Here is a 12,430-nt window from a genome sequence, read left to right on the forward strand (position 1 = left end):
GGTTTTCCAGCGAATCTATAAGGAAACAGAATTCCATAAGAAAGATATTGAATTTTGCTTCTGAAAGACTCTTTCAATGTCCTTACAGGTCAGTCCTCCTCAGAGGGAGGGCCATGTTGGGGGTCGCTGGGGGCCCCTGTAGCCCTGGCCCTCCTGGTACAAAGTGCTGTTGAAAGGTTATCACGTGGAGATGGGGAGGGGCCCTGCAGAGCTTATTTGTGGCTGTTGTTCCCATGAGTCCAGAACCAGAGACTCTGAGCTTTTTCTCTCACATAGTCATCCTCTTGCTCCACCACCCTCCCCCCGCCACCACCTTTGATTCTGAATCTCGATGTCGCAGGTAGGAGCTGGAAGGGAAAGGGGAGCATGGACCTGGACACTTGGGGCAGGAAATCAGATTCAGGGCCTCTCTCTTGGAGCTGGTTTGCTGAAAAGGCATCTTGAGAAGGTGGACCAGGGCTTAGGGAAGGGACATTGGGATGTTTCTTCAGGCAGGGCAACCTACATCTCTGTGCCATCATACAGAAGGTCAAACTTGGAAAGTGATTAAATTGATGAGCCAACAAACCTGTAAAATTTCACACAATCGATGCCCTTAATACAGAATCAGATTACAGATTGCAGTCTATTGCACTGATTCATTCATGTTATTTCACAGGCAAAAATTTTTTACTATGCAAAGGTATGCAAATCGTATAGGAAAATAGTGTTCTTTGCCAAGTACACCAACACCTGTTGAGGTTTTTTTTTTCTGCTTTCTGTTTGTTTTGTTTGTTCACTTCACTGGCACTATGCCACTGGGGTGGGGCATGAGATAGTAAATATAGTCAGTGTTTGAACAAATTTCCTAAGTGGTGATTGAGAGGTGTTATCCTTTGACAAATATTGCGCTGATCGGCATGTCTCTTTCCCTCTCTTTCTTGCCCAAAACAGAATGAAGAAGATGAGCAACATTTACGAGTCGGCGGCCAACACGCTGGGGATCTTTAACAGCCCCTGCCTGACCAAAGTGGAGCTGCGTGTGGCCTGCAAAGGCATTTCCGACAGAGACGCCCTCTCCAAACCAGACCCCTGCGTCATCCTCAAGATGCAGTCGCACGGGCAGTGGTTCGAGGTAGGCATGTCCAAGCCTTCCCGCCCTCCGGTGGTTTATTTTGATGAGATGGAAAATTCTGGAAATGAAGACCATGGCGATTCTGCTTGAATCGTGAGGTTTGGATGTGGCTGTTTCAGCGCTGTGGGTATTTTGACATTGGCCCTTCGTTTGTGTGCTCCCGGTGGACATAGTGGCCCCCGAGGAAGGGCAGGGAGGCCTGCCTCACAGGGAACCACATCACACCACATTTATTTTTTATTTTTTGAGGGAGAACTTAATATTAGCTAAACTGGAATGGGTACTTATCAAGTGTCAGGCACTGTTCCAAGAGCTTTACGTAGAAATAACTCACTTACTCCTCGCGACAATCCTCGGGGGAAGCAGAGACAGACCGGTTAAGGCTTTGTCCAGGATCATTCAGCTTGGAAGTGGAAAATCTCATATTTGCACCCAGGAGCCTGAGCTCCAGTGTCCCCACGCTCTTCATGGCTATTTTGTCATAATGGTGGGCACCTGTGTAGTCTTCGGTGGCTTGCGTGGCAGTATTGCAGGTTGAATTCTGCAGTGTGGTTTTATTTATCTAGAACAGCGGTTCTCAACCTGTGGGTTGCGACCTCTTTGGGGGTCGAACGACCCTTCCACAGGGGTCGCCTAAGACCATCGGAAAACACATATATAATTGCATATTGTTTTTGTGATGAATCACTATGCTTTAATTATGTTCAATTTGTAACAATGAAAACACATATAGCATGTCAGATATTTACATTACGATTCATAACAGTAGCAAAATTACAGTTATGAAGTAGCAATGAAAATAATTTTATGGTTGGGGGTCACCACAACATGAGGAACTGTATTAAAGGGCCCCGGCATTAGGAAGGTTGAGAACCACTGATCTAGACGTTGAGACAAATTGGATGAGGACTGGCTTTTAGGTTTTTCGTGTTTTTTTTTTTCTTTTTCGCTTCTAGGTACCTAAATAAGCTGTGCTTTAAGAGATCAGGTCTGAAGAGAATCGGGGGTGGAGAGGGGCAGGGGTGCAGCAGAGTCAGCAGCTATTTTCCTCTCTAAGGGAACCAGAGAGTTGGTGAAGTGTGGATACAGGTTTGAAGCCATGCTGAGTCAAGAAAGAGGAGACTGTTACCTGGACTGTTACCTGCTTGGGATCCTCCAGGACAAACTCTTTTAAGGCTTCAATACTTTTCCCACCTGTTTGCAAATCAGGTGCTCCTCTGGGGGACAGGGGAAAAGTCTTATACTTCACAGTAGAAAGAAGGCTCCAGAGGTCCTAGAAGTAGCACATTGGCTTATTAGTACCTAAGTGGTAAGAGCCAGTCCTCCGAAAGGGAGGTGAGACGCAGGTTGGTGAGCAGATGTATTGAGGTGAGTAGACTCGTGCATGGGGGGATGACAGATGGGCAAGTTGGGGATCTTACTTTAACTTCAGGCGTATCCAGGTCTTATTCTGTAAACTAAAACCGCATTCACAGGTCACCTTAATGTGTAATAGATATGTTTTTCCCTTCTAAATATCCTCATTAACTTTGTTAGTGGGTTTCATTGTTTTTCATGGACAAAACTAAGTGGAATTTCTACATCAGAAAAAGGTCACTCTTTGAAAATCAGAGAAAAAAAGTTCATCTCCTAATACCCTCTTTACATAATTCAGTAATGGTTTGTACATACTTATTTTCAGTGTTATCATGTATGTAGTTTTCTTTCCTGATTTTTTTATTACCCAGTAGCATATGTGTTTCCCCACAGTGCTATAATACTCATAATTTTCAAGGCTGTATGAAATGCCATCAAATGGGTTTAAAGAATTATTTTTCTATCTTTTCACTTTGAAGTTGCTTCACAAAAATACCCTATTTTCAGTGATGCTGCAATGGATATCCTTGCACATTTGGATTTGCCCTCCTTTTGGGATGAGTTCCTAGGAGAGATTCTGTCAGAGTGGACCTCGGGGACAAGGACAGGGCCATTGTGGGCCTTTTGATACGTGCTGCCAAATTGCTTTTCCAAAGTGCTCTATTACAGTGTGGCCTATACACCGCTCCCGTCCACAGACCTTTTGTCACTCATGCGCAGTGAGATAAGAGACTTGTGCCACAACGTGTATTGATTCACCGCTTCCCTCCCCTAGAAAGTCTTAACTCTTTAAAAACAGTGATGTCGGCTGAACCTCCAGCAGGCTTAGTGATGTGGCTGATTGTTATTCCGGCACTTTGAGAAGCTCTTCTCTGATCAGTTTTTTACACTCTTAACAACACACATTCAGGATTCAGTCTGATTAACTGAGCCTGCGCCAGGTAACTAATAGGATTTAACCCAGGTCACTAACTAGTACCAAAGAGGCTGGAAATGCAGAGAAGCTAAGAGGGACTGTGAGGGAACCCAGAGACTAACCATAGGCACCTGCTACTTTGCTCAGGGGGTGTGCTAAAACCAGCTTGTACGGGCTTGTGAGTGTCCAGCTATTAAACACTCAGGAATTTTTGCAAGCCTGAGTGTGAGTCTCTACTGCCCCACAGACAATGGCAAACATGTCAAATCAGAGCTTCTTTCCCCCCTCCCCTCCTCCCTGTTCCAGAGCCAGTTGTTAAACATTTCCCAGCACCCCACTGGGTGAGAGGGATGAAGGAGGAACCAAACAGCGGGACCACCCAGCAGAAGCTGGACGCATGGAAGGAGGGCCTCCCCAGTGGGAACCAGAAAGACAGAGGAGATGCAGGTAGCGCTGGGAGTGCGGCCTGAAAGGGAGACGGGGCTACCCTGGACTCCCTCTGTTGCTCTCTCATCTCCCGTCAGCGTCTTCCATTGACCAAACCTTGATGGAAGCCAGCGGCAAGGCGTGCAGACAGAGAATGCGTCTGAGAGCAAAGAGGTGAACGACTAGTGCACAAACCTCCTGGCAACTCACAGTAACTTGGAGAATCATTCACCCTCTCTGGTCATTAGTGCTAGCACCTACCTTTTGGTACAAATTCAGCCAGTGGTCCTAGGCGACACATTAGAAGCACGCCTTTGCTCGCTTCGGCAGCACACGTACCAAAAGTGGAACGATACAGAGGAGATTAGAAGCACACGTATGCCAGGAGTTAGAAACACCTGGCAGTCTATTTAAACCACGAGGCTACACTATCTCTGTTTAGTGAAGGCTAGCAAATGTGGGCAGTGCTCCGGGACAAGATTTATTGATAAGTGAGTTTTCCTGTATTTTGCCCCTAGAACATGTCTGGATTTACAGAGCGATTTCTGTGTACAGGGTTACAGAGTTGAGGGAAAGCCCTGCAGAAGAGAATGCATGCTGGCTGTCACTTCCTTGGGGGGTCTTAATGATGGGGAATCTGGTAACTGGCCAAGTGAAGAAAAAATAGAGGCCAAACTGACTTGCATAATGAAGAGATTGCTGGGGGTGGGGGGGTGTCAGGCTGAAGAGGGGAAAACAGGGTGAGCTTATCTTTTATAGGGAATTTTAAAGTTTGGAAAAAGAGGCTCTGTCCAGACGAGCACTGTCGCTGCAATGATGGCAATGCCTCTATCTGCGGGGTCCACTCAGGGAGTCACTGGCCACACGTGAGCACGTCAGGACTGTGTGACTGAAACACGGACATTCTTAATTATTTTGTTTTAATTAATGTAAGAGTAAGTGGAAATAGCTGACACAGTTCCAGAGTATGTTTGGTGTGCTAGAGAATTCGGCTGGGCTGGGGAGAAGAGGAAAGGGGGGTTTATAAAAATGTAGCCGTGGGCTGTTAATTTTACAGCGTCAGTTTTTCTGGGGAGCTGTAAGTAACGATTGACATTTCCTTTTTATTACATGTGATTGCTGGCCTGCGCTTTTGGTAATGGAATTCCAGCAGGGGAAGGGCCCGTGGTGCCCTGCTTTACAGCTCAGGTTGCTAAGGTGCTTCCCAAGGGGTTGCCTTTGGCGGATGGCGGGGGAGGACTGTTTGCTCTCTTAATTGGCTGTAACTTGTTAGCAGTGGAAGAGAACATTTGACCCCTAAGATGTTTCATAAAAATGTAAGCCTGATTTTTATATTGAAAAAGATCTATAATCTGACCTTCTATGCTGCTAATAGTATTAAGAGTCAATGAAGTTAAATCTATTTGTCCTTGAAATATTGGCAATCATTTGATCTGAAATGCACAATGGATTGTTGCTCTTTATATGCCTGAGGACTGAGAAGCCAGAGAGGATGGTTTGGGTTTTATCGAGAACATGGAGATAGGGTGGTACTTTTATTGGGTGTAACTTTGTTAATGGCCGTGAATGTAACTTCAGAAAGAAGGAAAGAGAAAACTTGTAGCTTGGAAAAATATTCCAAATTGAGACGTTCAGACCTACCATTTAATTTCCCTAATTTAGAATCATACCTATTTTTTAAAATTCCTGCTGCACCTACTCCTGGCCATATCATGTCAGCAGTTTATGGTACAGTTTCAGTGTAATGATAATTTAGAACATATTTCATAGGTCCCCTGACTCCTGGAAGTGAACATCGTGTCCAAGTGGAATAAATGAACACTGACTTCCCAGGGATCAAAGGCAAGGGTCATTGTGAACCAAAGACTTTTATTCAGTTTCCTGGAGCATATGCTCTATCTCCTGGGCATGCACGATGTTCTCCACGAAGCAGAGCTAAGCTCAGGGTGCCCTGGCCCTTGACGGAGAGCCTATAAGTGGCAGAGTCCTTGTCCTCATTGGAAAGAGCCAAATTATTTCCCACAGTACTAGAATGTTGCTCCAAATACCTTAATTCCATTTTTTCCATTTAATTTTAGTACAGTTATTAAGCTCCTCCATGGGAACCTGTAAGTAATTCTGAGAACTAATTACCCTTGGGTCAATTCCGTGTGAAAACATGTTATGATGAACCTGGTGCTTTGGTAGATTCTTGGTGATAACAATAATTATTGGTGATAATTAGTGTGGTTATATCTAACATATCAAATATCAGTGGATTCTAATGCAAGATTATTGTTTATAATAATAATATATTAAAATAATTTATATTTACAAAGCCCATCTACTTACATTATTTCCTTTATTTCTCATAACAGCCCCATGAAAAGGAGGCACAGACATTGTAATTAGCCCCAGCATGTGTTGAGTTCCATGAAAAAGACATGGGTTGTGTCCTCAATGACTTCAGAGTCCAGGAGAAGAACTCGCTCTATTTTAGAGTCAGAGGCTGGAAGCTTAGATGATCATGTGATCTTGAGAACCAGGGCTCAAAACAGGCCCTGACTTAAATCTCTTCCTTTCCTTAAATGTGCAGTGGGTACACCATGTCAAGGGTGCCTAGGCTACCTTTATATGGAGAGGAGCTAAAAATCACTCTTTCATTCCTCCATTCGTTTTCAACTTTCCTCCACACACTCTACCTCCCCAGGTGTCTGTAGGGTTTGGTTGTACATGACCGAGCATCCTTGCTAGCAGAACAGAAGGGGAAGTATGGGTCTGTGGTGGTAGGCTTGCTCACTCCCAAAGAAGTGGGCTGTGAACTTTTTCAGCAATTCCTTCTCAGCTAGAGGGCTCAGGGAAGAGTTCCATGGAACAGTCTCTTTCATGCTTGGGAGAGTAGTGAGCCATCACCATTCATGTATCAAGCTTGGAGGATGAGGCCCAAGGTAGTATTTTCAACTGTACCTGAGATATTCAATTTTCGGTTGCTCCAAAGTGCTATAATGTTATGCAAATGGGTGAGGCAATATGAACAGTTAGGTGATGACAAAATAAAGTAGCAGAATATATATGCTGATACCAGCTATGTATATAGTAGCTATTTTTCATGTATAGTTCCTAATCTTCTTAACTACACTACTGTGTCAACTTAACTTACCAGGTAAGGGAACTGAGGCTGGGTCGAATTAATAAATCACAAAGCCTTCCCTCTGAATGCCACAAACAAGCTCCTTTCTGGAAAGATGTAATGTTCACACTTCACTGACTTGTAGTGTTTTGGTGGCTAACACCTAGGCTTGGCAGATGATAAAAAACAACAGTTTTCTGCACTTGTTCACAAAGTTTCCACTGTGGTTTGACATCAAACTCCCATTTGAGGAAACTTTGATGTTGCTTTCTACCTCCCCCGTAACACATTCTTAATACGAATAATTTTTTAAAAGTTGATTTTGCTAATGTTAGAAATCTTACCCCAAGCACTGAAGGAAGCAAAACGAAACAATCAAAGTATGGAACATTTCCTAAAATATATTTTACTATTTAAAATCTGTAACGGAAAACAACACATACTTTCAACCACGAACTCTCAGACTGTGTTCCCATTGATTGACATTCTAGTAAGTGACAGAAATGCCAACTCTAAAATACATTTATGCTAATAAAATATTTTATCTATTACATATATTGGGGGCCCTATATTTGATTTTGGCTTAAAATGGAAAAATATGGTTCCATTGTTAAAAAATGTGAAAACTCAAGAGAGAGAGAGAGTGAAAAATTAACCCAGAGCCGGTTTAGCTCAGAATGAAACTAAACTACTAGTATTTATGCCCTGACTCACCAAGCTTCAGTTCAACCTGAGATCACCGCCCAACAGCTGCCGGACAGCTTAGGAAGCTGTTTTAGCAGGCAGGCGGGAGCTGAGGTGCGTTTGGAAGCAAAGCCTAGGTCCTCCACACATTAACTGTGTGACCTTGGAAAGCCACCTACCACCTCTGAGCCTCTCCTACTACCTCACGTCTAAATGGCCGTTGTCAGGATTAATGATTGGCTAGCAGGATGAGGAAGAGTTATCTCTGTGATCTTATCATATGGAAATACCTCAGCTTCCCTGGGCCTGCATTTTCAACATCTGTCCTCAAATGGAGGCAACAAGAGAGCTTATTCATGGGTTTATTATAAGGATGAAACGAGATGCTGCTTAAGAGTTGATTAACATAGTACCCAGGGCATGGTGAGTGCTTAGTAAATATTAAAGGGCATTATGTTTAAAGGAGAGAATGTGCGCAAAGCCAATGTGGTTGGCACATCACCTAGGATGCAGTGAATAGACGATGATATCAGGTGATACCTGCATCGAGGTGTGTTTAATGCCAGAGGCAAGTGTTTGGACCGTTGCCCAACCCAGGTATTCTTGGTCCCATTCTTCTGTGTAAAATAAGAGAAGTTTCGATGGGAAAATTTAACAGGTCTCTATGTTTCTGCCAAGTCGCTGGCTACCGCTTTGATGTGTCTGGGCTCCCCTGGTAGGGAATTATCTAAGCCTCCTTATCCCTGCACTCTCTGTGTTTTGAAGATGAATAGACTGGGAGCGACTCCGTTCCACTTGTCCCTGTTCTCTAATCTGTGGACGGGAATCAGAGAGGCTGTGCTGATAAACTGAGCTTTCCATCTTTGCTTCTGTGCCAACATCAGCCCCCACTGTTTGGCGGTCTTAGAAGAGACAAGAAAATTCTTCCCTCCTGGAAACTCCAGATGTTCTCGGGGGTCAGTTCATAGGCTAATTAAATATTTTATCTTGATTCAAGCGCAGAAATGTTCAACTCCCTATCTTGGCAAGTCTGTTTTCAAATGCCTTGATACTTTAAGAGCTTCCTCTCATCTGAGAATTTAGTCTTAGATATTTTTTTCTTGAGTGTGAAGACTAGTTTTGGTTGAAACATTACAGTTTTGGAATTGTGTATCAAAGCAAGAAAGTTTGACACCTTTTTAACCCCTTCCCCCTTGAATTCTAGTCTTTTTTTTTTTTTTTTTTTTAATATTTCAGAGAGGAAGGGAGAGGGGGAGATAGAGAGAGATAGAAACATCAGTGATGAGAATCATTGTTCTGTTGCCTCCTGCACGCCCCCTACTGGAGATTCGGCAACCCAGGCATGTGTCCTGACCAGAATCGAACCAGGGAACCTTCAGTCTGCAGGCTGATGCTCTATCCTCTGAGCCAAACTAGCTAGGGCGAATTCTAGTCTTCTTAAAACAACTTCTGAGAACCTGGGATTTGGTGGGGTCACCTATTTAAGGCTACTCCCATTTCCTACATTCAGCTTGTTCCAGTTACTGCAGTTGCATAACAATTATCCCCAAATTGAACAGCTTAGAATAGCCATCGTATTAAACTCATGAATTGTGTGCATTGGAACCTCAGACGGGGCACAGTGGGGATGGCTCTTCCCTGGTCCACAATGTCTGAGGCCTCAGCTGGGAAGACAGGAAGACTAGTGATGATCTGAGGCTGGGGTTTCAAATCATCTGAAGGTCTCTTCACTCTCACGTCAGGCTAGGACTTCATTGGGAGCATCTGCATGTGGCCTTCCATGCACAGCAGTCTCAGGGCAAGGACACAGCCCCCGCCTCTGAATAGGAAGGTGTCCAATGTTTGCCTCTATATCTGGCAACGTGAGTTAACTAAGGAGCCTCATCTTACTATCACATGCTCCTGTGGTTACCTTAAAGGGTGTGGCTAGGAGGAACGAAGGAATATTTATAATCCCAATTCCCATTTAGGGTGTTGTCTTAGAAGCTTGAAAGATGCCAATATTGAACTTATAAAAGGTGAGCCTTTCTACTCTACTCTGAATGATACACTTAGGAAATGCATAGCCTGAGGAAGTGCAAAAGGAAGAAAATATATGTTGAAGTTTCTAGTCTGGTTTTAAACACCAGTCTTAAGAATAATTCACATATGTGCTAACACCACTAGATACACCAAGGGGACAGAAGAAGAAGAAGAAAGAGAAGGAAAAGGGGGAGGAGGGAAAGAGGAAGAAGAAATGAGCAACTAGTGTCTGCAAAGCCCTCCTACAATTTTTCCATTGATTCATTGCAATAGCCTACTGAAGTCAGTACTGTTATTTGTATTGCCCACTCACAGATGAGAAAACAAATTCGAGATGTCATGCTATTTCTAAGATCAAATAGTCAGAATGAATGGAACCTACTTTCTAAAATCATGGACTTCCCGATTTCGGATCCTTTAGTCATAGCGCGGGCCCTCTGCTGCTGGAACCCATTATGGCAAGTGCTGCCCCCTTCTTAGACCCCAGTGCTCCTATGGCTGTGGCGCCACAGAAGTCCAAACACAATGGACTCCATCTCTTTGCTGCTGGATCCTTTTCTTGCACGCTCTCGACCCACTACCTTGAGATTTGCCCAACTATAGCTTTCAATCCTAATAAATATTTTCCTCTATAATTTACTGGCAAGAGAGTTCCTCTCCCTTCCTCTCTGTAAAAAATCAATAATAAATATATATTTTTTAAAAAGAGAGATAACATTGTTTGCTTGTGCCAGACAGTGTACAAGGATAAGAGCAGGTGCTGGAGACAACTCAGGAGCTACTGCATTTGTTCATGTGAGAAGGTATAATAGTTTGGATCAGGTGGTAACCATGGAAGAGATGAGAAGTGGTTTGAAATGAGATGTTTACAAAAAGTAGACTCTAAAATTTGCTGATGGATTAGGTGCAGGGTATGAGAAAGAGAGAGGAGGCAAGAACGATTCCAGAGGTCTGAGCAATTGGATGAATGACGATGGGTAGTATTGGGACAGGTTGTGTCATTGGTTCTACAATGAACATGCTTCTGGTGGTGAGAGACAGTATGGTGTCCTGGTACAGGGTGGTTCTGGTCACAGGCTATATTTGAATCCCAGCCCTATTTACCAGCTAGGACATCTTGCACAAGTCAGTTACCTCCATTTTCTCATCTGTGTAGTGGGGACAACGAAAGTACCCCTACATTGTGGGTAGTTCTGAGGATTTACCACACAACAGCGTCTAGCAGTTAGCGTTTCAAAACTGCTAGCCATTAATTGGTATCATTAATATACTTCTGTGAATACGGATTGTTTTTTTAAGGGGAAATAGTAGGTCAAAAAATACACACATTTTTTAAGCTTTGAAAATTACCCAGTTGCTTATTTGGAATGAACATACTAATGTGTTCCTACCACATCAAACTGTGAGATGCAAAGGAGGCAATTCTTTTTAAAAAATATCTTAAACATTTAGAGTTTAATATATAGGCTCCTCAGACCTTTGTCATCCCTTCTTGTTCCAGTCACAGACCCAGTCACAGAAGGAGTGTTTCCTTGGCTTGGCATAACTTGAACTCACTTAAGTGATTCTAATCACACTTCTGTCCTCCTTCTGAAGTTATTATATTAACATGTACATTAATGGTTAATATAATATGACTGACATAATACAATACTAATATAGTGAAAGCATAACTAATTATTAACATGGTCTTATTCATCTACAGTGTATGTGTGTTTGCAAGAGAGCGAGAACATGCACGGGAGAGACGTGGGTTGTGTGTGCGTGTATTAGGACTGAAGAAAGAACGTCTCCAGGTTGTCATCTTTCATTCCAAACGATCGCTGTGCTTGATGCTGTGCTTCATTTACAGGGAGGAAGAGAGATTGATTTAATAACCTGTCATATTATACAACATAAAAAGAACTCGGGAAGAAAAAGCACTCTGGTATTCTTAGTGGGAAGAAAAATATTTTGACAGCTCCACGGAGAAATCTTTGCACAGAGAGAACTAGTAGAAGTTATGGTGATGAGTTGAGGATCTTAGAAAAATATAATGCTCCCATGAAATAAGTTTGACCACTACACTACAGAGCTCTACATTGTAGAAGGCAATTTCCCTCTCTTATATGAGGGGCATAAGAAAATAGAAACTCTAATTATTCCTTCTTTTTAAGATTCCTTCCTTCCTTCCTTCCTTCCTTCCTTCCTTCCTTCCTTCCTTCCTTCCTTCCTTTCATTTTTGGTTAATCCTCACCTGAGAATATTTTTCTAGTGATTTTTAGAGAGGGTGAAAGGGAGGGTGAGAGACATAGAGAGAGAAACATCAATGTGAGAGAGAAACATCGATTGGTTACCTCCTGCACGCACCTGACCTGGGCTGGGGATCGAGCCTGCAACCGAGGTACATGCCCTTGACCAGAATTGAACCCAAGACCCTACAGTCCGTGGCCGACACTATCCACTGAGCCAAACCAGCTAGGGCTATTTCTTAAAAATAATTTATTCCATCATTTTCTCTGGAGGTTTTAAAAATATTCTATTTAACTGAGGTGGGACAGCATAACAAATTATGATAATATGCCAGAATCATAAAATTTAATCGAGAGTTTATTATCTTAGTGTTAAACTCTGGCATCCTGGAACAGTCAGTTTATACTTTAGTGAACAAATAAAGTTCGGTAATAACACCCTTCAACCACCAGGAAGACACCTGTAGTTGCATAAGCTGGGTTTACTGCTTACTGCCACAAGGGAAGACACTATGGTGAGCTGTGAGGCATCTTAGTGAGAGAGTTTAAGAAGGGACTTACAGAATTCAGGC

General features: G+C 43.1%; 1 protein-coding gene across 4 annotated transcripts in view; it reads left to right on the forward strand.

Annotated features, from left to right (window-relative positions):
* The window catches only part of CPNE4 (copine 4), a 347,796-nt gene that overhangs the window by 87,190 nt on the left and 248,176 nt on the right, over nt 1-12,430 (forward strand). For all 4 annotated transcript variants that reach the window (XM_059663961.1, XM_059663964.1, XM_059663962.1 and 1 more), the window contains exon 2: nt 934-1,114. In XM_059663961.1, the coding sequence (XP_059519944.1) occupies nt 934-1,114 (181 nt within the window). The remainder of the gene's footprint in view (nt 1-933; nt 1,115-12,430) is intronic.

Source organism: Myotis daubentonii, chromosome 14, assembly GCF_963259705.1.
Source record: "Myotis daubentonii chromosome 14, mMyoDau2.1, whole genome shotgun sequence".
Classification (NCBI taxonomy): Eukaryota; Metazoa; Chordata; class Mammalia; order Chiroptera; family Vespertilionidae; genus Myotis; species Myotis daubentonii.